The sequence below is a fragment of the Myxine glutinosa genome, chromosome 13, assembly GCF_964187855.1.
Source record: "Myxine glutinosa chromosome 13, kmMyxGlut1.1, whole genome shotgun sequence".
In the NCBI taxonomy this organism is placed as follows: Eukaryota; Metazoa; Chordata; class Myxini; order Myxiniformes; family Myxinidae; genus Myxine; species Myxine glutinosa.
The window spans coordinates 11,640,881-11,664,366 of record NC_136273.1 but is presented as its reverse complement, the minus strand read 5'-3'; the positions used below and the strand labels follow the sequence as shown (position 1 = coordinate 11,664,366).

Genomic DNA, 23,486 nt, shown 5'->3' with positions numbered 1-23,486 from the left:
ATCAACTTCCTCAAACTTAACTGTGATAAATCTGAAATAATCATCATTGGCCCAAAAACGCTCACCAAGTCCACCCATAACTTTGCCCTCAACATCGACGGTTTCCCAGTATCCACCTCCCCTCACATCCGGAATCTTGGCATCATCTTTGACCAAACCCTCTCCTTCGACAAATACACTAAACAGATCACAAAGACAGCCTGCTTTCACCTGAAAAACATCGCCCGTCTCCGTCCATCCCTCTCTTCCGTGGCTGCAGAAACCCTCATCCACGCCTTCATCACTTCCCGTCTGGACTACTGCAATAGCCTCCTTTATGGTTCACCCTCAACAATCACCAATAAACTCCAATACATTCAGAACTCCGCTGCCCGTCTACTCACCCATTCCTGGACCCGTGACCACATCACCCCCATCCTTTACAAGCTTCACTGGCTCCCCATCTCCCAGAGAATCCAGTACAAAATCCTCCTCTTGACCTACAAGGCCCTCCATAACCTGGCCCCATCCTACCTGGCTGACCTCCTCTCCAGACACACTCCCACCCGCAACCTCCGCTCTGCTGGTACCAACCTCCTGACCCCCCCCCCCCCCCCATCCGGACCAAATTTAGATCCTGGGGGGACAGGGCCTTCTCCATCGCTGCTCCCACCCTCTGGAACTCGCTACCTCACACCATCAGAGACTCCTCCTCACTCACCACATTCAAAACATCACTCAAGACCCACCTGTTCAACACTGCATTCAACATTTAACCCACAGCATCTAACCCCTGACTATCTCCTCTCCTTCTCCCTCCTTTGTGCTTTGAATATTTCCCTATTGATTCTTCTTTTTTTGCAATTGTTTTTATGTTTTGCTATGCATTATGTTTTGCACTCTGTCAAAGCGTCTTTGGGCTTCCTGAAAAGCGCTATTTAAAATAAATGCATTATTATTATTATTATTAATGTTGTTTATAACACTAAACAAAGAGATTTTGAGGAATCCCAACATCTGTGAGGTAAGTTTTACTTACAGAACTGAGCAAAGATCTACTGTACTCCATATAGCCCACAAGACTCTATATACCTATATATACCACAAGGGATGGGTTAATAACATGACCCTTCCTGCCACTAACCTGCCGTTTTTCGTGGCTGCCTTTTGAAAGTAGCTCCTGCTGTTCAACACAAAACTGAAAGGGAGGAAGCCCGGGGTGTGCTCATTTACCAAGCAGAGCTTGCCAAGCCAGCTGTTCCTTAACAGTTTTGAATGGAGTGCTTACTCAAATACTTAAACCACTTGGCGATCTCTCCACAAAAAACTTGGTAAATGAACACACCAACAATGTTTTGAGGCCCTATCCTAGATCTACTGTGATCTATATACCCCAGAGAAGACTGATCCCTCCTGCCGCTCCTGTGGGGAGCGGGTGTACGAGTTGAAAATCAAATCAATAAATCTTCTGAGGAGCAAAATTTCAAAAAGCTCAAGGAAAACACCCATTGAACAATTTCGCCATTTGGGAAAAGACCGAAAGCACCTGTCGTACCTTGTCTTGAGCCTTCACAAACAGACTGAAGCCATCAGCACTTTTGATCTGGAACTTTTTGACAATAACCTCACACAGATCTTTGGCCTTTGATGTTGATTCGACTTGAAAAACCTGATGGATATTTGGGAGAAAATATCTCAGTCATGGGGACCGATTACACAGAATGAGCAAACAAGGAGTTTCCTTATGTTATTATGGACATTAGTATTACTTTTGAGTTAATAACTCCACTGTGACTCATAGTAGGTCGAGGCTATCGCCAATTCCACGTTCTTCAAATAATTTTGCTTTCCTGACACCAACTACCTCAACACACATCCAGAAATGAACCAAACATCCAGAAATGAACCAAACATCCAGAAATGAACCAAACATCCAGAAATGAACCACACATCCAGAAATGAACCAAACATCTAGAAATGAACCAAACATCCAGAAATGAACCAAACATCTAGAAATGAACCAAACATCCAGAAATGAACCAAACATCTAGAAATGAACCACACAGCCAGAAATGAACCAAACATCTAGAAATGAACCACACAGCCAGAAATGAACCAAACATCCAGAAATGAACCACACAGCCAGAAATGAACCAAACATCCAGAAATGAACCAAACATCTAGAAATGAACCAAACATCTAGAAATGAACCAAACATCCAGAAATGAACCAAACATCTAGAAATGAACCACACAGCCAGAAATGAACCACACATCCAGAAATGAACCACACAGCCAGAAATGAACCACACAGCCAGAAATGAACCAAACATCCAGAAATGAACCAAACATCTAGAAATGAACCAAACATCAAGAAATGAACCAAACATCCAGAAATGAACCAAACATCTAGAAATGAACCAAACATCCAGAAATGAACCAAACATCTAGAAATGAACCACACAGCCAGAAATGAACCACACATCCAGAAATGAACCACACAGCCAGAAATGAACCACACAGCCAGAAATGAACCAAACATCCAGAAATGAACCAAACATCTAGAAATGAACCACACAGCCAGAAATGAACCACACAGCCAGAAATGAACCAAACATCCAGAAATGAACCAAACATCCAGAAATGAACCACACATCCAGAAATGAACCAAACATCCAGAAATGAACCAAACATCCAGAAATGAACCACACATCCAGAAATGAACCAAACATCCAGAAATGAACCACACATCCAGAAATGAACCACACATCCAGAAATGAACCACACATCCAGAAATGAACCAAACATCCAGAAATGAACCACACAGCCAGAAATGACCCACACATCCAGAAATGAACCAAACATCTAGAAATGAACCAAACATCTAGAAATGAACCAAACATCCAGAAATGAACCAAACATCTAGAAATGAACCAAACATCCAGAAATGAACCACACATCCAGAAATGAACCACACATCCAGAAATGAACCAAACATCTAGAAATGAACCACACATCCAGAAATGAACCAAACATCCAGAAATGAACCACACATCCAGAAATGAACCAAACATCTAGAAATGAACCACACATCCAGAAATGAACCAAACATCTAGAAATGAACCACACATCCAGAAATGAACCAAACATCTAGAAATGAACCACACATCCAGAAATGAACCACACATCCAGAAATGAACCAAACATCTAGAAATGAACCACACATCCAGAAATGAACCAAACATCTAGAAATGAACCACACATCCAGAAATGAACCAAACATCTAGAAATGAACCACACATCCAGAAATGAACCACACATCCAGAAATGAACCACACCTCCAGAAATGAACCACACATCCAGAAATGAACCAAACATCTAGAAATGAACCACACATCCAGAAATGACCCACACATCCAGAAATGAACCACACATCCAAAAATGAACCACACATCCAGAAATGAACCACACAGCCAGAAATGAACCACACATCCAGAAATGCACCACACATCCAGAAATGCACCACACAGCCAGAAATGCACCACACAGCCAGAAATGCACCACACAGCCAGAAATGAACTAAACATCCAGAAATGAACCACACATCCAGAAATGCACCACACAGCCAGAAATGAACCACATATCCAGAAATGAACCACACATCCAGAAATGCACCAAACATCCAGAAATGAACCAAACATCCAGAAATGAACCAAACATCCAGAAATGAACCAAACATGCAGAAATGAACCAAACATCCAGAAATGCACCACACATCCAGAAATGAACCAAACATCCAGAAATGAACCAAACATCCAGAAATGCACCACACAACCAGAAATGAACGATACATCCAGAAATGAACCACACATCCAGAAATGAACCACACATCCAGAAATGAACCACACATCCAGAAATGAACCACACATCCAGAAATGAACTAAACATCCAGAAATGAACCAAACATCCAGAAATGAACCACACATCCAGAAATGAACCAAACATCCAGAAATGAGCCACACATCCAGAAATGAACCACACAGCCAGAAATGAACCACACATCCAGAAATGCACCACACAGCCAGAAATGAACCACACATCCAGAAATGCACCACACATCCAGAAATGCACCACACAGCCAGAAATGAACGACACATCCAGAAATGAACCACACATCCAAAATGAACTAAACATCCAGAAATGAACCACACATCCAGAAATGCACCACACAGCCAGAAATGAACCACATATCCAGAAATGAACCACATATCCAGAAATGAACTAAACATCCAGAAATGAATGACACATCCAGAAATGAACCACACATCCAGAAATGAACTAAACATCCATAAATGAACCACACATCCAGAAATGAACCACATATCCAGAAATGAACCACATATCCAGAAATGAACCACACATCCAGAAATGAACGAAACATCCAGAAATGAACGACACATCCAGAAATGAACCACACATCCAGAAATGAACTAAACATCCAGAAATGAACCACACATCCAGAAATGCACCACACATCCAGAAATGCACCACACAGCCAGAAATGAACCACACATCTAGAAATGAACCAAACATCCAGAAATGAACCAAACATCCAGAAATGCACCACACAGCCAGAAATGAACCACACATCCAGAAATGAACCACATATCCAGAAATGAACCACACATCCAGAAATGCACCAAACATCCAGAAATGAACCAAACATCCAGAAATGAACCAAACATCCAGAAATGAACCAAACATCCAGAAATGAACCAAACATCCAGAAATGAACCAAACATCCAGAAATGAACCAAACATCCAGAAATGCACCACACATCCAGAAATGAACCAAACATCCAGAAATGAACCAAATATCCAGAAATGCACCACACAGCCACAAATGAACGACACATCCAGAAATGAACCACACATCCAGAAATGAACCAAACATCCAGAAATGAACCAAAATCCAGAAATGCACCAAATATCCAGAAATGAACCAAACATCCAGAAATGAACCAAACATCCAGAAATGAACCAAACATCCAGAAATGAACCACACATCCAGAAATGAACCAAACATCCAGAAATGAACCACACATCCAGAAATGAACCACACATCCAGAAATGAACTAAACATCCAGAAATGAACCAAACATCCAGAAATGCACCAAACATCCAGAAATGAACTAAACATCCAGAAATGAACCAAACATCCAGAAATGCACCAAACATCCAGAAATGCAACAAACATCCAGAAATGAACCAAACATCCAGAAATGCACCAAACATCCAGAAATGCAACAAACATCCAGAAATGAACCAAACATCCAGAAATGAACCAAACATCCAGAAATGCACCAAACATCCAGAAATGCAACAAACATCCAGAAATGAACCAAACATCCAGAAATGCACCAAACATCCAGAAATGCAACAAACATCCAGAAATGAACCAAACATCCAGAAATGAACCACACATCCAGAAATGCACCAAACATCCAGAAATGAACCAAACATCCAGAAATGAACCACACATCCAGAAATGAACCACACATCCAGAAATGAACCACACATCCAGAAATGAACCACACATCCAGAAATGCACCAAACATCCAGAAATGAACCAAACATCCAGAAATGCACCAAACATCCAGAAATGAACCAAACATCCAGAAATGCACCAAACATCCAGAAATGAACTAAACATCCAGAAATGAACCAAACATCCAGAAATGAACCAAACATCCAGAAATGAACCACACATCCAGAAATGAACCACACATCCAGAAATGAACTAAACATCCAGAAATGAACCAAACATCCAGAAATGCACCACACATCCAGAAATGAACTAAACATCCAGAAATGCACCAAACATCCAGAAATGAACCAAACATCCAGAAATGAACCAAACATCCAGAAATGAACCAAACATCCAGAAATGCACCAAACATCCAGAAATGAACCAAACATCCAGAAATGAACCACACATCCAGAAATGCACCAAACATCCAGAAATGAACCAAACATCCAGAAATGAACCAAACATCCAGAAATGCACCAAACATCCAGAAATGAACCAAACATCCAGAAATGCACCAAACATCCAGAAATGAACCAAACATCCAGAAATGAACCACACATCCAGAAATGCACCAAACATCCAGAAATGAACCAAACATCCAGAAATGAACCACACATCCAGAAATGAACCACACATCCAGAAATGAACCACACATCCAGAAATGAACCAAACATCCAGAAATGCACCACACATCCAGAAATGAACCAAACATCCAGAAATGAACCACACATCCAGAAATGAACCACACATCCAGAAATGAACCACACATCCAGAAATGAACCAAACATCCAGAAATGAACCAAACATCCAGAAATGAACCAAACATCCAGAAATGAACCAAACATCCAGAAATGAACTAAACATCCAGAAATGAACCAAACATCCAGAAATGCACCACACATCCAGAAATGCACCACACATCCAGAAATGCACCACACAGCCAGAAATGAATGACACATCCAGAAATGAACCACACATCCAGAAATGAACCACACATCCAGAAATGAACCAAACATCCAGAAATGAACCAAACATCCAGAAATGAACCAAACATCCAGAAATGAACCACATCCAGAAATGAACCAAACATCCAGAAATGAACCAAACATCCAGAAATGAACCACACATCCAGAAATGAACCAAACATCCAGAAATGCACCACACATCCAGAAATGAACCACACATCCAGAAATGAACCAAACATCCAGAAATGAACCAAACATCCAGAAATGCACCACACATCCAGAAATGAACCACACATCCAGAAATGAACGACACATCCAGAAATGAACCAAACATCCAGAAATGCACCACACATCCAGAAATGCACCACACATCCAGAAATGCACCACACATCCAGAAATGAACCACACATCCAGAAATGAACCAAACATCCAGAAATGCACCACACATCCAGAAATGAACCAAACATCCAGAAATGCACCACACATCCAGAAATGCACCACACATCCAGAAATGCACCACACATCCAGAAATGCACCACACATCCAGAAATGAACCACACATCCAGAAATGAACCAAACAGCCAGAAATGCACCACACATCCAGAAATGCACCACACATCCAGAAATGAACCACACATCCAGAAATGAACCAAACAGCCAGAAATGCACCACACATCCAGAAATGCACCACACATCCAGAAATGAACCACACATCCAGAAATGAACCAAACAGCCAGAAATGCACCACACATCCAGAAATGCACCACACATCCAGAAATGCACCACACATCCAGAAATGCACCACACATCCAGAAATGAACCACACATCCAGAAATGAACCAAACATCCAGAAATGCACCACACATCCAGAAATGAACCAAACATCCAGAAATGCACCACACATCCAGAAATGCACCACACATCCAGAAATGCACCACACATCCAGAAATGCACCACACATCCAGAAATGAACCACACATCCAGAAATGAACCAAACAGCCAGAAATGCACCACACATCCAGAAATGAACCACACATCCAGAAATGCACCACACATCCAGAAATGAACCAAACAGCCAGAAATGCACCACACATCCAGAAATGCAACACACATCCAGAAATGCACCACACATCCAGAAATGCACCACACATCCAGAAATGAACCACACATCCAGAAATGAACCAAACATCCAGAAATGCACCACACATCCAGAAATGAACCAAACATCCAGAAATGCACCACACATCCAGAAATGCACCACACATCCAGAAATGCACCACACATCCAGAAATGCACCACACATCCAGAAATGAACCACACATCCAGAAATGAACCAAACAGCCAGAAATGCACCACACATCCAGAAATGCACCACACATCCAGAAATGAACCACACATCCAGAAATGAACCAAACAGCCAGAAATGCACCACACATCCAGAAATGCACCACACATCCAGAAATGAGCCACACATCCAGAAATGAACCAAACAGCCAGAAATGCACCACACATCCAGAAATGCACCACACATCCAGAAATGCACCACACATCCAGAAATGCACCACACATCCAGAAATGAACCACACATCCAGAAATGAACCAAACATCCAGAAATGCACCACACATCCAGAAATGAACCAAACATCCAGAAATGCACCACACATCCAGAAATGCACCACACATCCAGAAATGCACCACACATCCAGAAATGCGCCACACATCCAGAAATGAACCACACATCCAGAAATGAACCAAACAGCCAGAAATGCACCACACATCCAGAAATGAACCACACATCCAGAAATGAACCACACATCCAGAAATGATCCAAACATCCAGAAATGCACCACACATCCAGAAATGAACCACACATCCAGAAATGAACCAAACATCCAGAAATGCACCACACATCCAGAAATGAACCACACAGCCAGAAATGCACCACACATCCAGAAATGAACCACACAGCTAGAAATACACCACACATCCAGAAATGAACCAAACATCCAGAAATGCACCACACATCCAGAAATGCACCAAACATCCAGAAATGAACCAAACATCCAGAAATGCACCACACATCCAGAAATGAACCACACATCCAGAAATGAACCACACATCCAGAAATGAACCACACATCCAGAAATGCACCACACATCCAGAAATGAACCACACATCCAGAAATGAACCACACATCCAGAAATGAACCACACATCCAGAAATGAACCAAACATCCATAAATGAAACACACATCCAGAAATGAACCACACAGCCAGAAATGAACCACACATCCAGAAATGAACCACACATCCAGAAATGAACCACACATCCAGAAATGAACCAAACATCCAGAAATGAAACACACATCCAGAAATGAACCACACATCCAGAAATGAACCACACAGCCAGAAATGAACCAAACATCCAGAAATGAATTAAACATCCAGAAATGAACCACATTTGCAAAATTATAATTAATGGAAGATGTGATTCGCACACCAAGTTTTCCTGTTTATATATTACCTGTTCCGATTCATCTGGAAAAATGATAACATGATCGATCTTTTGAATGGCCTCCTGGGCTGCAATGATTTCTTTGTGATGAGGCGGGTACTTCCGTGGTCCGACACTAATTGAGATGCAAAAAAAACCACCACAACATTATTAGTAATTTACCCTGTCATCCTTAAGAGCACCATAAGGTTAAGCATACGATAAACTGCAAGGAAGACTGTTGTCATACCGTACGATCCTCTTCAGACGGTTGGTCATTGTAATGTGCTGGCGGCTTTGCAAGAACTTTTCTACATGGGGTAAAAGTGATGAACTCGGAGGGAATAGACCTAAACAGATCCACAACAGCTCCAAACAGCGTGCTTCACTGGATCTGTAAGGCAAGTATGTTGTTGGTATGAAGTTCAATGTGGTGACTGCATGAGTCTTTCAAAAGTGTGGTTTTTAAGAATGAAAAAGCAAACAGGAAATGGAATGGAGTAAATTCACTTGAGCCCATTGTTTGTCAGCTGCTTGAGAATCTGGCAGTATATCTCATCCCTCAGGCTGCTTTCCCGAGCTGCAGGATTGAAGACCTGGTGAACCAACTCCATTGCAGAGGAGGTTTGTCGTGAGGGATGGTCACCAGCATACTTTAAGATGGGTAGCAGGAACATATTAAGGTCCACAGTTGAGATATCAAAACAGTATTTTTTAAATCTGTCACCATATGGAGGTGTTTCAAGATGGTTCAGGGTTATTCCTCACGAATTCATGCCCACTTGAAAAGCTATTGAAACAAATGAACTTACAGATGAGAGAAGTGTATAATCGTGAGAGCTGTATATATTTGGACAGCACAGGTATCTCATTCAACATTTTACTGGTTTCACATTTTCATTCACGAAAAACCATAACGCATTGCTGTTTCCCAATTTGAAATCCCTCCCACCTACTTTCTCAACAATCCTCTCCAAGAAGTTCTGTCACTCAAGCTTTTGGGTCTCACTATCTGCCGTGATCTTCCCTAGGAAAAACACATTTCCAATCTGGCCTCCAAAGCCAGTCGCCGACTGGGCATCCTCCATCGTGCAAAGTCCTTTCTGGGCACTTCTGACCTCATCACCACATACAATCCTTTCATCCGCAGCTTAATGGAGTTATGCTCTCTGCTCTGGGCTGGTGCTCCTGCCTCACACCTAGCTCGGCTTCACGCTGTGGAAACCAAAGCTTTCAGAATCATTGGAATCTCCCGTAAAGAAGCTGATTCTGAGGGGTTTTCACACGCTCACCGCAGGCAGGTTGGTGGTCTTTCTGTCTTCAACCGACTCCTCTCTGGACTAGCTCCCCCAGTTCTGTCTGTGCTGTCCCCAAAATATTCCTTCAGGATGCACAAGATCTCTCAGCAACCTTTTCCTGGTGAAACTGCCAAAATCAAGACTCTCTGCTCACCTTCACTCTTTCATTCCTCTTTTCTCCCACCTCTGGAACAAACTCCCTCACTCTTCTCTTCAATCCCTTATATTGAACCACAGATCCAGGTGTTTAAAACAGCTGTTCACCACCATCTCTTATCTTCCCCCATCCAAAACCTTGATCTTTTCTACCCCCGTTAATTACGTTACGAAGAACAAGTTACGAAGAACAAGTTACGAAAAACAAGTTACGAAGAACAGTCTTTGAGATCGCCTTCTCTAGAGCAATAAAAAAAATAGAAAGCATCTCAAAATGCAAGGCCCTCCCATGTCCGCTTTGTACTTGAACTGAACTTGATGAGATGAACGACTCTAAAAAAAAGTTAAATTTACTCATTAGTGTCCTTCATATTTTCATCATAACGGTTTGTTGAAAATTTGAAATTTGATGATGAATTTGAAACATGGAAGCGACTACAAAACCCGGCAATCTTGTGCTGTACAGCAGCAGACGGCCTAATAAGGCCTATTTATAGTCACTGTGACTTTGCCCTTTGACATTTTGACCCAATTATTAATTAGTCTTTTACATATTCTCATAATAAAAGTTTGTCGAAAATTTGATGACAAAAGTCCAAAAAAAGGTTATGGCCTGGACAATCACACTGATATATATATATATATATATATATATATATATATATATATATATATATATATATTTATATATATATATATATATATATATATATTGTTACAGATCGCGGTTTAAGATGTTAGTTACCGAGCGGTTTGGTATTGCCGCGACCGTTACAGGATCCCTGACTCACCCGATTCACCCAGAACTTTGGCCGTATCGCACCGTAGCTGCTCAATGAGGGGAAAAGACGAAAACGACGCAATGCAAGAGGAAAAGGAATCAAACGAGAAGACGTACAGACGAGTAATGGGGTTTATTATTTACACACACAAGCAAAAAGGAGCAATCAAGTTTTATTTACAACACATAAGACGCAGGTGACACAGTGCAAATTTTAGCTTACCTACAGACTTAATTAAATACCCAGGACAGAACAAACAAGACACTGACTCACGCGGGGAATGACAGGAATGGCAGGAGGTGGATGGCTGGAGGTGAACGCTTGGTGGAGCCAACGCGGAGCTTGGTGGAGGTGAACGCTTGGTGGAGCCAACGCGGAGCTTGGTGGAGGTGAACGCTTGGTGGAGCCAACGCGGAGCTTGGTGGAGGTGAACGCTTGGTGGAGCCAACGTGGAGCTTGGTGGAGGTGAACGCTTGGTGGAGCCAACACGGAGCTTGGTGGAGGTGAACGCTTGGTGGAGCCAACGCGGAGCTTGGTGGAGGTGAACGCTTGGTGGAGCCAACACGGAGCTTGGTGGAGGTTGGTGTGATGGGTTCTCTCTCCTTCCCTCACAAGCTTCAGGACTCTTTAGTCCTTAGTCCCACCCAGGCCAACAACTTCCTCTCTTGCTTAGTCCAACTCAAGGCCTTTCTGTCTTCTGCTCTCCTCTGTAAAAGCGCATCTCCCTTGGACACGCCCTGCCTTGGGTTATATAGGCCCCCGCCCCTCAACCTTTGCGAACCTCCCCGATCGCTCTTCCTCCGCCCTCTCTAGCCAAACCCCTGGCTCATGGTTGGTCGAGTGGGGCTGGCTCACTCCTCCCCTCTATGACGAGGTGGAGACACGCCTTTCTTCCCCAACCCTGCCTCGTGGCCAATGGTGGTTGAAGAAAACCGCCCAAAATGCGGAAGGCAATTGGAAGGGAGGTTTTGGGAATGGGAATGGAAGTTTTGGGAGTGGGAATGAAGGGAATCCATCTCTTTCACTGGTGCAATGGAGTATTTCTATTAATGGGAGACACAGCCTTATCCTAAAACACAGAATAAGATATAACTATCGAACATGGATATTCTATGATTGGCTGACGTGTATGCTTGTGGACTAATTATGGAACGCCCTTTTGATCTTTACACAGCTCCGGAGGCAGGAGGCACCGAATAACAATAACAACAATAATAATAATTCACACCAATTTACCACAATACAACACAATCAAAAAAATATACAGTCCTCATATCCGCAACAATATATATATATATATATATATATATATATATATATATATATATATATATATATATATATATATATATATATATTGTTACAGACGCGGTTGTGGATGTTGGTTTACCGAGCGGTTTGGTATGACCGCGTCTGTAACAATTGGTGTCAGGAGTGTCGGATTCGGACCTGGGACTAAATTTGTTAGGCCCAAATTTTGGAACACCAATTGTACCACTAGGGTAACAATTGGTGTTGGGAGGTAGAATTCGATCCGGAGCGCGTTTTACGCGCTCGAAATTATAACGGCGAAATTTGATTGTGTTTTACAAAAAAAAAAAAAAAACCCAAATTTTGAAAGTCGCGCTATGGCAAACCAAGACGGCTGGGTTCCGGTAGAGAGTGAGGTAGGGTCGATCCAGGACCAAATTGAGGGACGTGAGGAGAGCGAAGCAGTGAGGGTAGCAGACGCACAAAATAGCGTCGTTGCGCCCGACGTTACGGGCGCGCAAAATGGCGCCTCGCAAGAGCGCGCGGTAGCCGAGCCCGCTGTATCAACGGGCTTTAACATGCAGCCGATTGACATGCAGGCCCTCATTGCGCAGCTACAGGCAGCTGTACAGATGAGTATGGGGAGCCAAATTGAGCGATTGGGTGAGCGGTTGGGGAACAGTATAGAAGCTCAGGGTGAGCGATTGGAGGGCAAAATAGGGGTAATGGGAAACGAAATGGGGGTAATGAGGGACGAAGCGAGGGGTACCGGTGAGGGGTTAGACAATAATTTTAAGGGATTAGACGAGAAATTTGGGAAATTAGACAATAGATTAGGGGAAATACAGGAGGGGTTAATGGGGGTAGAAAACAGAATGGCCGCTCAAGAGAATCAAATGGAAGGGATGCAAAAGGGGTTAGAGGGGTTAGAAGACAGGATGGAAGGCAAATTGAGGGACATGAGGGACCAAGCGGAAAGGGAAGTTAAACAAATGGGGCAGCAGATAGAGGGGGTCAGAATGGGGGTAGAAACCAAACTGGATGCTCACAGGGAGGAAATGGAGCAGATGAGGGTGGCATCTGGGCAGGAGATGCAAGTGATGGGAGAGGAGATCAGAAGAGGAGTGAGTGAGGAGGTCGGAGGAGTGCGCGAGGAGGTGAGGCACTGTAAGGAGCACATGGAGAAGGAGGTGAGAAAGGGGACTGTAAAGTTACAAGGGGGACCAGGTAAAGAAGAACACAGCGGTAATAGAGGGTTTAAAATCGACACAGAAGGAGATGAAAAAGGACGTAGGGGTAATTAAAAAAGAGTGTCAGACGGTACATGAGGACCTGACGAGGAAAATGGACAAGGTGGTAGAGGTGATGGAGGTTAAAGAGCGGGAGGTGCGGCACCACATAGAAAAAAATAAAGTGGAGTTAGAGGAAGAACTTAAAGGAGACGTACCGGGGAATAAAAGAGGTGAAGCAGAAATTAGAAGAAGTGGAAGAAGGGGTGAGCGAAATTAAGAAGCGACGGAGAGGGGATAAGAAAGAGATAAAAGAGGAGATGAAAGAATTGGTCCAAAGTCTGTGTTTGGATCAGATGATGTGCTCATTAACCGGATGAGGAATTCGGAACTTTGGCATGGAGCACGGCCCAGCAGGAGGATCCTGTCCTGGGGCCAGTGTTCAATTGGGTCAAATTGGGGCATAGACCAAAGGGGGAAGAGGTCACCCCCCTCGGGGCGCAAACTAAGGCATATTGGGCTCAGTGGCAGACCCTGGAATTGAAGGATAACATCTTGTATCGCAAGTGGGTGGAGGTTCCCTCTGATAGAACTTCCTGGCTGGTGGTAGTCCCAAATAAATTTAAGACCGATATATTGCAACAGGTGCATGGTACCCGCCCCGGCGGCCATTTGGGCAGGACAAAGACGACATCGCAGGTACGCCGGAGGTTTTATTGGGTGAATATGGGGCGCGACATACAGGACTGGTGTCGGAGATGCGACGCCTGTACTGCCAAAAAGGGACCAGCACGGAGGATGAGGGCCCCCCTTCAATTACACCAGGTGGGGGCCCCCCTAGAGCGGGTGGCCATGGATATCCTAGGCCCACTACCCCGCACCCGCCTAGGTAATAAGTACATCCTCGTTGTGATGGACTACTTCACCAAGTGGCCGGAGGCCTACGCCCTCCCCAACCAAGAAGCAGGGGTGGTAGCGCAGGCCTTCGTGGAAGGATTTGTGTGCCGGCATGGGATTCCACAGGAGTTGCACACCGACCAGGGACGAAATTTTGAGAGCAAATTGCTAAAAGATGTGTGCAGTCTCCTGTCAATTCGGAAAACAAGAACCACGCCCTTGCGGCCACAATCTGACGGGATGGTGGAACGGTTCAACAGAACATTGATACAACAACTGGCACTGTTCACCGCCACCCGTCAGGATGACTGGGACGAACATCTCCCTTATTTGCTTATGGCCTACCGAACCAGCCAGCACGGGGCCACCGCATGCAGTCCAGCGTTGCTTATGTATGGGCGGGAGTTACGGGCTCCCGCCGACTTGCTATGCGGTCCCGTGCCAGACACAGTGGTTAACCCGCCGAGGGAGGGGTACGCACGTCACCTAGAGGAAGGCATGGAGCTAGTCCATGCCTTCGCCCGCCGCCAACTCCATCTGGCGGGGGAAAAGATGAAGCGCAGGTACGACGACCGGAGCCAGGGGAGTCAATACGCTCCGGGGATGAAGATTTGGTTCTTTAATCCCCGGAGGCGGAAGGGAAGGTGCCCAAAGCTCACCTCCCCCTGGCAAGGCCCGGGAGTCGTCCTGTCGCAAATCTGTGACGTGGTCATTAAGATCAAAATGGGGCCACGAGCCCTCCCTCGGATCGTCCACGCCGACCGGATAAGACCTTACACCGGCGAGCAGGCGCCCCCGTGGATTGCCTCGGCTTTAGATGCCGAGGCGGGACCCAGTACCTCTGAATAAGGGGGGCTTATTAGTGCCAGAGGACTGGGGGATTGATGAGCGATGGGCCCGGTGGGTAAGGGGGGCATCCCTGCCACCCTTCCCATAGTGGGGCAAAGGAGCAATAGCTTATGGGGTGTATGGCAGTGAAAACTAGCCCGGGTGGGTTAGGTTATATTGTGTGTAGGGATCTAGAAGAGATTGACATTAGGTAACGTTAAGTTAGTTAGTGACTGATACCTGTAGTGGGGACGCAGGTAGATTAGTGTGGATGATAATGACGAGGGAGCGCAATAGTTTAAAGGGACGACTGGGAAGCGCAAGTTTCAGAGGGGAGTAGTTAGCTGAGATGATGCTGTGTGAGAACTGGACAGGTGTGTGGAGCAGTGGATGAGTAGTGAGTGTTGTGGATCAGCGCGAATGCGCTTGGGGAGAGAAGGGTGCAGGTGGCACCAGGTGTGAGAGCACAGGTGTGCAAGTACAGGTGTGTGGAATACATGGAGCAGAGAATGAGTGGTGTGGAGAGAGTTGGAGTAAGTGGTACGGAGTGGTGTGCATGGTGCGAAGGTGTGGATGGGGGAAGAGTGGACCCCTTTCACGAGTACCCGGGGCGGGTAGTGTAAGTGTTAGGTAGAGGGTATAGGTAAATTGTGGTTGGATATTGGCATTTGTGGTGCGGTTGCAGAATGGTATTGTGGATGGGTGCATTAGTGTTGTGGAAATGGCTGGGCGTGTAGCCTGTTAGTGTGTGTAGTTGGTTGGGCACTCCACCACTGTGAGGATGTCGGCCAGGTGAGGCCGCAGGTGGGCTCTGGGAGCCGTTAGTGTCAGTGGGGCCCGAGTATCCGGAGGACGGACCCGGGTAGCCCAGTGCCAGAGAGGGCACCGAGTGGGGAGAGCGCCAGAGGGCCTTCCCCAGGTAGTTAGGTTAGGGTAAGGAGCAGGTAAGCTCGGAGGCAACTGCAGTGGTGGAGGTGTGCAGGTGGGTAGACCCGCTGGGAGAGGTACACGCCACAGCCCAGAAATTGTGCGAGGGCACCGGGAGATGAATCGGGGGAGTGAGACCCCAAATTGAAAAGCACCACAAGTTGGTCAATGGGAATTGGTTTTTAGAACCCATAGTGTAAGTTGGCCAATGGATTGGCAGGGAAAGACCCCGGGTAATGTAAAGTTGTTAAAGTCATTTAGGAAATAGTTAGGATTGATGAACCTGTCGCACCATACGCAGCCACTTACCTGAGGTGATGATGATGACTCCACACCTGTGTTTTCTTTGTTTGTGTTGCAGGAAGGAGAATTGCTGTGTGGATTTGTGAGACGCATCACGACGTGGATGAGACATTGGGGTGATTCCATCTCTCCCTCCTTAGGAGGGACTGATGATGAATTGGTGATGACAAATTATGATGTTGAGTTGGAGATGGCAAATTGTGATGAGAGTTGGAAATGGCAAATTTGATTGGTTAGGAGGGAGAGAAGACGAATTTGGTTTATGGGAGGAACGGGGAAGACAGTAGGGACGTTTGTTGATTTGTAAAATAGATGTTTATGGGTAGTGTTGTGTTTTGTGGATGCAGTAAGGGGTAAGGGAGGGGCCATGTAGGTTACCTGGTGGGGGGGGGGGCGTACGGTAGGAACGTACCTGTCTCACCTGGTTCCCATGTGCCCCCAGTGTGCATCATCTTGTATTGCGTGCACTTTTGCGCCCTTACCACCTTACTCACTTGTCTTTTCTTTTGTCTCCCACCTCCGAGGATCTGGCTTTGGGGCAGAGAGAGAGGAGAGAGAGGTGCTGGCTCCGCAGTTGTGGGCCTGCACTTTCGCTGCTTGCTGCCTGGATCGATACACCATATGGACCGCAATGTTTGTGGCCGCCCACCATGGACCGCAGTTCTGTTGCGGCCAAGCACCACCCATTGATGGACCTCTGGGTCAACGTGGCACCTATGCCAAACAGGTGAACCACTAATAGTTGGCCCCCTGACGGCCACAATAAGAAATGGACGCGGTTGGCGCCTTTCTTTATTTTTGAAAGCAGTAAGAAGGCCAAGTGCACCACACGAAGGCAAGACCAGCGGCAGACCATCAGCCGGCTGCGACACCACACCGTGATTTATAGACACTTTATTGGTGCACCGGATGGTGCTGACTGTACATGATGGGGTGGTGCTTTTGGTGCTTGGAAGGGGTGCTCTGCACATTATTAAAGGCCGTAAGGCCACAGAGCACTCGTGGGTTGGTGTATCGATGCTGGCATGCGTGCTCTCTCTATGCATAACATCTGCATGTGTTCCTCCAAAAACAGGTCCTGGATCGTAGTGTAAATAGCAGCGTAGTCTTGTAAATAATGCTCCCTACCGGCTGTATGTTTAGTTTGCGAATTCTTTCCGCGATTCGGTTATCCTGTGGGTGTGTTTCTGAGAGGAGAAGGGTGCAACGTCGCAGGGGGACATATTTACTCATTTGTGAATATCTGTAAAACTGTCGCACTCAGGGTAGAGTTAATAGTAGAGGGAACTACATCTGAGTGCCACACTAAAATAGGTAAAAATTTATCGGGTCGGGACGCCCCGAGGGTAGAGAAGGGTGCAATGTTGCGGATATGGCATTTGGCCTCCATATCCGCTTGTAAATATTCCCCTATTTCCCCAATACTCCCCAACTATCCCCAATCCCCCATTCCCTAGTCCCATTGCCTGTAAATAACACTCTGTAGAACCGACCTTCCCCTTTTTCCCCCATTAAATGTCGCGCCCAGGTCCACCGCATCTCACGTAGACAACTTTCGGACATCTTGCTAGTTATTCTTAGTCTATGTCAGTTAAGGACTCGTTTCCATTAATTCTGACTCTTCGTTGCACCAGAATGTGATCGTATGGCACCAGTAGTGAGTTTAGGACCTCCCCATACCTCCTCCCATCTTCCCCACAACAACTACAACAACAACTACAACAACAACTACAACAACAGAGGGACGCGGCGTGCGGGGAGTGTGCGTCCTCACATCGGCTTGGTTAGCCGCCATTGACCATGCGCTCCAACGGGGTTACCACGAAGGGGCTCACTGTCAGCTCCTCATCAAGGGCGGAGCCCGGTAACCCCCCCGCACCCAATAAGAAGGGCGGACCCCCCCCCCCCGCACCCAATAAGAAGGGCGGACCGATTCCATCTGGGGCGGAGCTAACTAGCCGAGGGCGTGTCACTCCCCGCCGGATATGCGCAGCCACTTACCGGACGTGAGGTCAGATGCGCCCCGAGCTTGAAGAAGAGACAAGTCGCGACCTCCGAGCGCTGAGCGACCTCCCCGCATCTACTGGACCGGACCGGGTCGATTCTGTCCCTGAGCCAAGGTGCACCTTGAGCCATCGACTACCCGCTTTCCTTGCCATCAATCCCCGTGTGAGTCAGTTTTGTACTGTTTATCTGTCGTCTGTCGGGGCTATTATAAGACCGTAATTAAGTGCCTATCTTACTATGCTGTACCTCTCATCCCTGTAATCTGAACGTTCCGAACTAATATAACTTCCTCCGGAGGTCTTGAGAACTGAACCCTTGGTGTCGTGTCATTTTAACCCAGCCGTTGTGTCCTTTCCTTCATTGATTTAGCATAGCGCGATTCGGCCAACGTTCGAGTGTAATCGGGTAACCTGTGCGAACACGGCGGCCATTCCGCTCGGTCAAGCAACATCTAAGTCGTGTCCGTAACAATATATATATATATATATATATATATATATATACATACATATATATATATATATATGTAACTGTGAGAAATAGTAGAAACTCCACAGTACGAGCAGGGCATCTCATTTGCATTAAATAAATAATCGGCAGGTTAAATCAGACGCGGACGTAGCTTCAGGACGTCGATCCTTAATTTGACAAGCTTTCGACCAACAAAGGTCTTCTTCTTAGTCTACAGAAACAACAGAAATGTATATCAGACAATTATGTATAGTGATATGTGTGTAAGATGTGTGATATGTGTAGAAAATGCATACAAAAGGAAGAGCCACGCCAAAGCTCAGTCACCGGCCCCAAGTTCAACGGAAGTGAAGCGCAGCTTACAGTTACCGTTCGCGTTACAGTTCCGGTGCACATGCATATACAAATATAGAGATACATACATACATAAACACACAAGCATATATTCATATACCATTTATATTCATATAATATATTTATATATTTATATAAATGACATATAAAGGTAGAATGGATGAATGGGTGAATGTATGAATGAATGAATGAATGAATGGGTTACGGTTAATGATTTGATTGGGTTGATGTAGGAACATTCTTTAATCATCAAAATTTATGCCATGAGGGATTTTTGTCTGAAGTTTATGTATCCAAAAGGACTCACGTTTCAGAATCGTGGTGTGTGATCGATTTGTGATTGATTCAATGGCAGAGATTTGAATGTCATTTTTAGAGTGATCCGGTTGATTAAAGTGTATCGTGTAAGGTAGAGATTTGCCCTGACTGGTGTGGAAGTTATTGATTTCTGACCGGGTGTTATTAAATCGTGTGTAGAGTGTCTACCTTACAGGGCAAATCTCTACCTTACACGATACACTTTAATCAACCGGATGGCCCCGAGGTTGTTTGCCCTGGGGCCCATGCTGGCTCTCGACACCCCTGCATACACACACCTACACACTGGCAATGGAGGTGGATACTTTGAGACGAGGTAGGTCCCATCCATGTTTGGAGATAACACGTATTCTTTGGTAATTGTTTTGAGCATTTGTTTGTGACATATTTGGTGGCCCTCTTCTACTCAGAGGTATCTATATAATAATACCGTAAGGACTCGACTTTGTTATCCCTTTTACGCCGCACCCAGTGACCCGATGCCCACGGCACTCATGGATTTACGATCTACGAACCGCGCTCTTTGTTTATCACATACAGCCATACTCGAAAAATCTGAATTAGCCGACGTTGGGGCCCAAAAGCATCCGATTAACTGCCGATACGACGCCATCTTACAATGCCATCGTATTGGCGTCTGCTGGGCGAAGGCGAAGCGAGCCGTCGGCTGATTGGACAGTCGAGTGGTGTGAACATGGGTGGTGTGAACCAAATGGTCTTTCTATTCCCTTGAACATTTTAAATTAGGATATCTAAGGAAACGTCTTTATCGTCATTTTAATAAAGTTAAATGGAGTGACGTTGCGATACTCGGGGTGCGTTGCATAAATCCTCGTAACTCAGAGAGGTGTAGCAGGTGGCAAGACGTAAGGAAGCTTAAAGATAACGAGCTGAAACAGACGAACGATATGTCAATCTCTTTCGACACCAAACGGAAATAAAAGTATGAGGGCGGGAAGGCATGGCCTGAGCACTTCGAGCAGAGAGGACTGATTGGACTTAACTTAAAGAGAAAAAATTGGAGCTTAACGGAAGAAGAAGATCCCATGAGCGCTCCCCTATGCCATCCATAATGGTACACTCTATCCATACACCACATCCTCCCTTCTGTGGATGTTCCACGGGTTTCGGCTAGTTTGTATGATTCTTCGTTGTCGAGATACTGTGTTGTTGTATTTTTGTCGATTTTTATGTTGTCTGTTTCCGTAGGTTTACCTTGTACGAATGTGCACGTGGCACACTTATCTGGGCCAAATTCCATGTGAATGTCCTCGGAGTACTGTTTCACTAATTTCAGTTTTCCTGCAAATTTTTCAGTGCAGTACATGTGTCACCTTCCCTGTGTTATATTTGATGTCAGGATGTATCGAGGTCCTTGCTCGTTAATGAGGTTGCTCAGTGCGTCCTGGTCACCGATTGTTTAACCCCAATATGGGGCCATTCAAAGATTACGTCACGTTATTTTTTAGGGAGGCGAATACCGTGCATGCTGACAGACATGATTAAACCTTAGCCTACTAATAGTTTCTATTCGACATATGATTATATTTTTTCGGGGTCCCTCATCCTGACTAACTTATTTTAACACTCGACCCAAACAAAGCCAATGGAAATGTGACGCATCAAACCCGGGCAGTGTATAATCAACAGAAGCCTACAGGCCTGATGCCTTAGGCCCACCATAAAACCAAGATGGTGGCCCGGATTCGTCTGGGTGCCATTGTGGGTGGAGTCAAGAGACATGTGGGAGCGGTCCGGAAGTTGTCAAACCAGTGGGTGCACATTTCAAAAATCGACCCCGATAATAACCACAACAACAACAACCATGCGGCGTTGTTGTAGACCTGCGACACATCCCAGGTAAAAACAATTAGAAGAAACAACAGAGACACACAATTAATTGTTTTTTTCTGGATGAGGTGAACCAAGGATATCGGTGAAGACCTGGCAAGCATCCTTGGCAGTATTTTCCCCCAGAACTAAGGATTTCAGCAAAGGCTGCACGATGGGCTCACGTGAACACGACCAGGGATGGTCCTTCCGCCGTGGACGTCCTGCTGCCGAAATAGTTCCCAAGACCGTCCCTGGCGCCGGCAAACTGCACACCATTAAATAAACAAATTTATAAGAGAGGTAGAGAAGCAATATCATACGATAATTTGAGGAGTGCCATTTGTGGGGTGTTTGTGTGTTTGCATTCTATGCACTCCTGAACCGCTGGACGGAATGAGTTGAAAACTGGTGGTTATATGCCCGAGAAGCCCGGTGGTGTCACTGACCAAAATATGTCCGTGATTTTGAAAACAACCCCCATTTTCCATGGATTTTCAGAAATGTTAACCCATTTTTCTCCCCTGCCCTTCTAACAAGGCCGGAGACGGGGAGAGGACGGGTTGGGGGAGGGCAGCAATAAAATGAGCTCTGTCCGTCCGACCGATTGTCCGTCCATGTACTCTTGTGTACACAATATTCCAAAAACCGTTAAACATTTAGCTTTCATATTACAGATATCTAGTCCTCATGATATTACCTCAAACTGATTAAATCACAGCTGTGATTGGCTAAAATCTGTTGCCATGGCAACGATCTCAGTAACGTGGTTTGTGCACATGATATTTCAAAAACTGTTCTAGATTTAGCTTTCATATTACACAGATCTATTTCTCATACCACCCAAGAGGCGGGGGGCCTAGAGTACAGCTCCTCGTTTTGTGAGAAAACAGGATTAACCTATTTTCTACTATAAATGGATGAGTTGTGTGTGGGTGCGTGCATGCGTGTGTGTGTGTGTGTGTGTGTGTGTGTACTGTGTGTGTGTGTGTGTGTGTGTGTGTGTGTGTGTGTGTGTGTGTACTGTGTGTTTGTGTGTGTGTGTGTGTGTGTGTACTGTGTGTGTGTGTGTACTGTGTGTGTGTGTGTGTGTGTGTGTGTGTGTGTGTGTGTGTGTGTGTGTGTGTGTGCGTGAGGCATACTTTTTGACGTCGATTAATTAATTACGTACTATTTGAATGTACCTTTTAACCCTTCAGACTGCTGAGACCCCTTAGACCTTGGAAGACCCTTTAACACTTGAGGCTCAAAAGTCTCTGACGACCCAAAAGACACAGATGACCCAAAAGTCCCCTGGGCCCAAAGGTTCCCGACGACCCAAAAGACCCAGAGGACTCAAAAGACCCCTCCTGAGTCTGGCAGGCAGGTATGTATAAGGCCGTGAAGGCCAATGAAAATTTAGTACAACGAACCAACAGGCCCACTAGTTCACAAAATGAGAAGGTTAAAACATTGAGCCCTTTTTCTTACAATAACAAGGAGGTTAAGAAACACTTTTGTTTCAAAGTGAAGAAAAGTAAGCAATCAATATTTTTACTTCAAATAGCATGTTATAATTATTATTCAAATGTTACCATCATACAGATACAATGACTGATTAATTATTGTAAGTACTGTACAATACAATGAGTTTATTAAAAGAGTTTAATAACGAATGGTCTACTGGGGAGGGGTATATCGAATTTCAGGCCACCCTGTGCAGAGGTCTGTGCTCCAAAACAATTTCTATGTTTAGGTTTACAATCCATTCCAGGATGAGTCGCCACTCCGACACAGGAAGTCAGGGCAGGAATTTGGAAGTTGGCCAGG

General features: G+C 45.2%; 1 protein-coding gene across 2 annotated transcripts in view; it reads right to left on the bottom strand.

Moving 5' to 3' along the window:
• LOC137438599 (unconventional myosin-VIIa) overlaps nt 1-23,486 on the bottom strand; it is a 218,201-nt gene that overhangs the window by 57,065 nt on the left and 137,650 nt on the right. For both annotated transcript variants that reach the window (XM_068133783.2, XM_068133784.2), the window contains exons 36-40: nt 21,782-21,945; nt 9,537-9,690; nt 9,277-9,420; nt 9,057-9,162; nt 1,535-1,648 (exon numbers count right to left, since the gene is read on the bottom strand). In XM_068133783.2, coding sequence (XP_067989884.2) covers nt 1,535-1,648; nt 9,057-9,162; nt 9,277-9,420; nt 9,537-9,690; nt 21,782-21,945 — 682 coding nt within the window. The remainder of the gene's footprint in view (nt 1-1,534; nt 1,649-9,056; nt 9,163-9,276; nt 9,421-9,536; nt 9,691-21,781; nt 21,946-23,486) is intronic.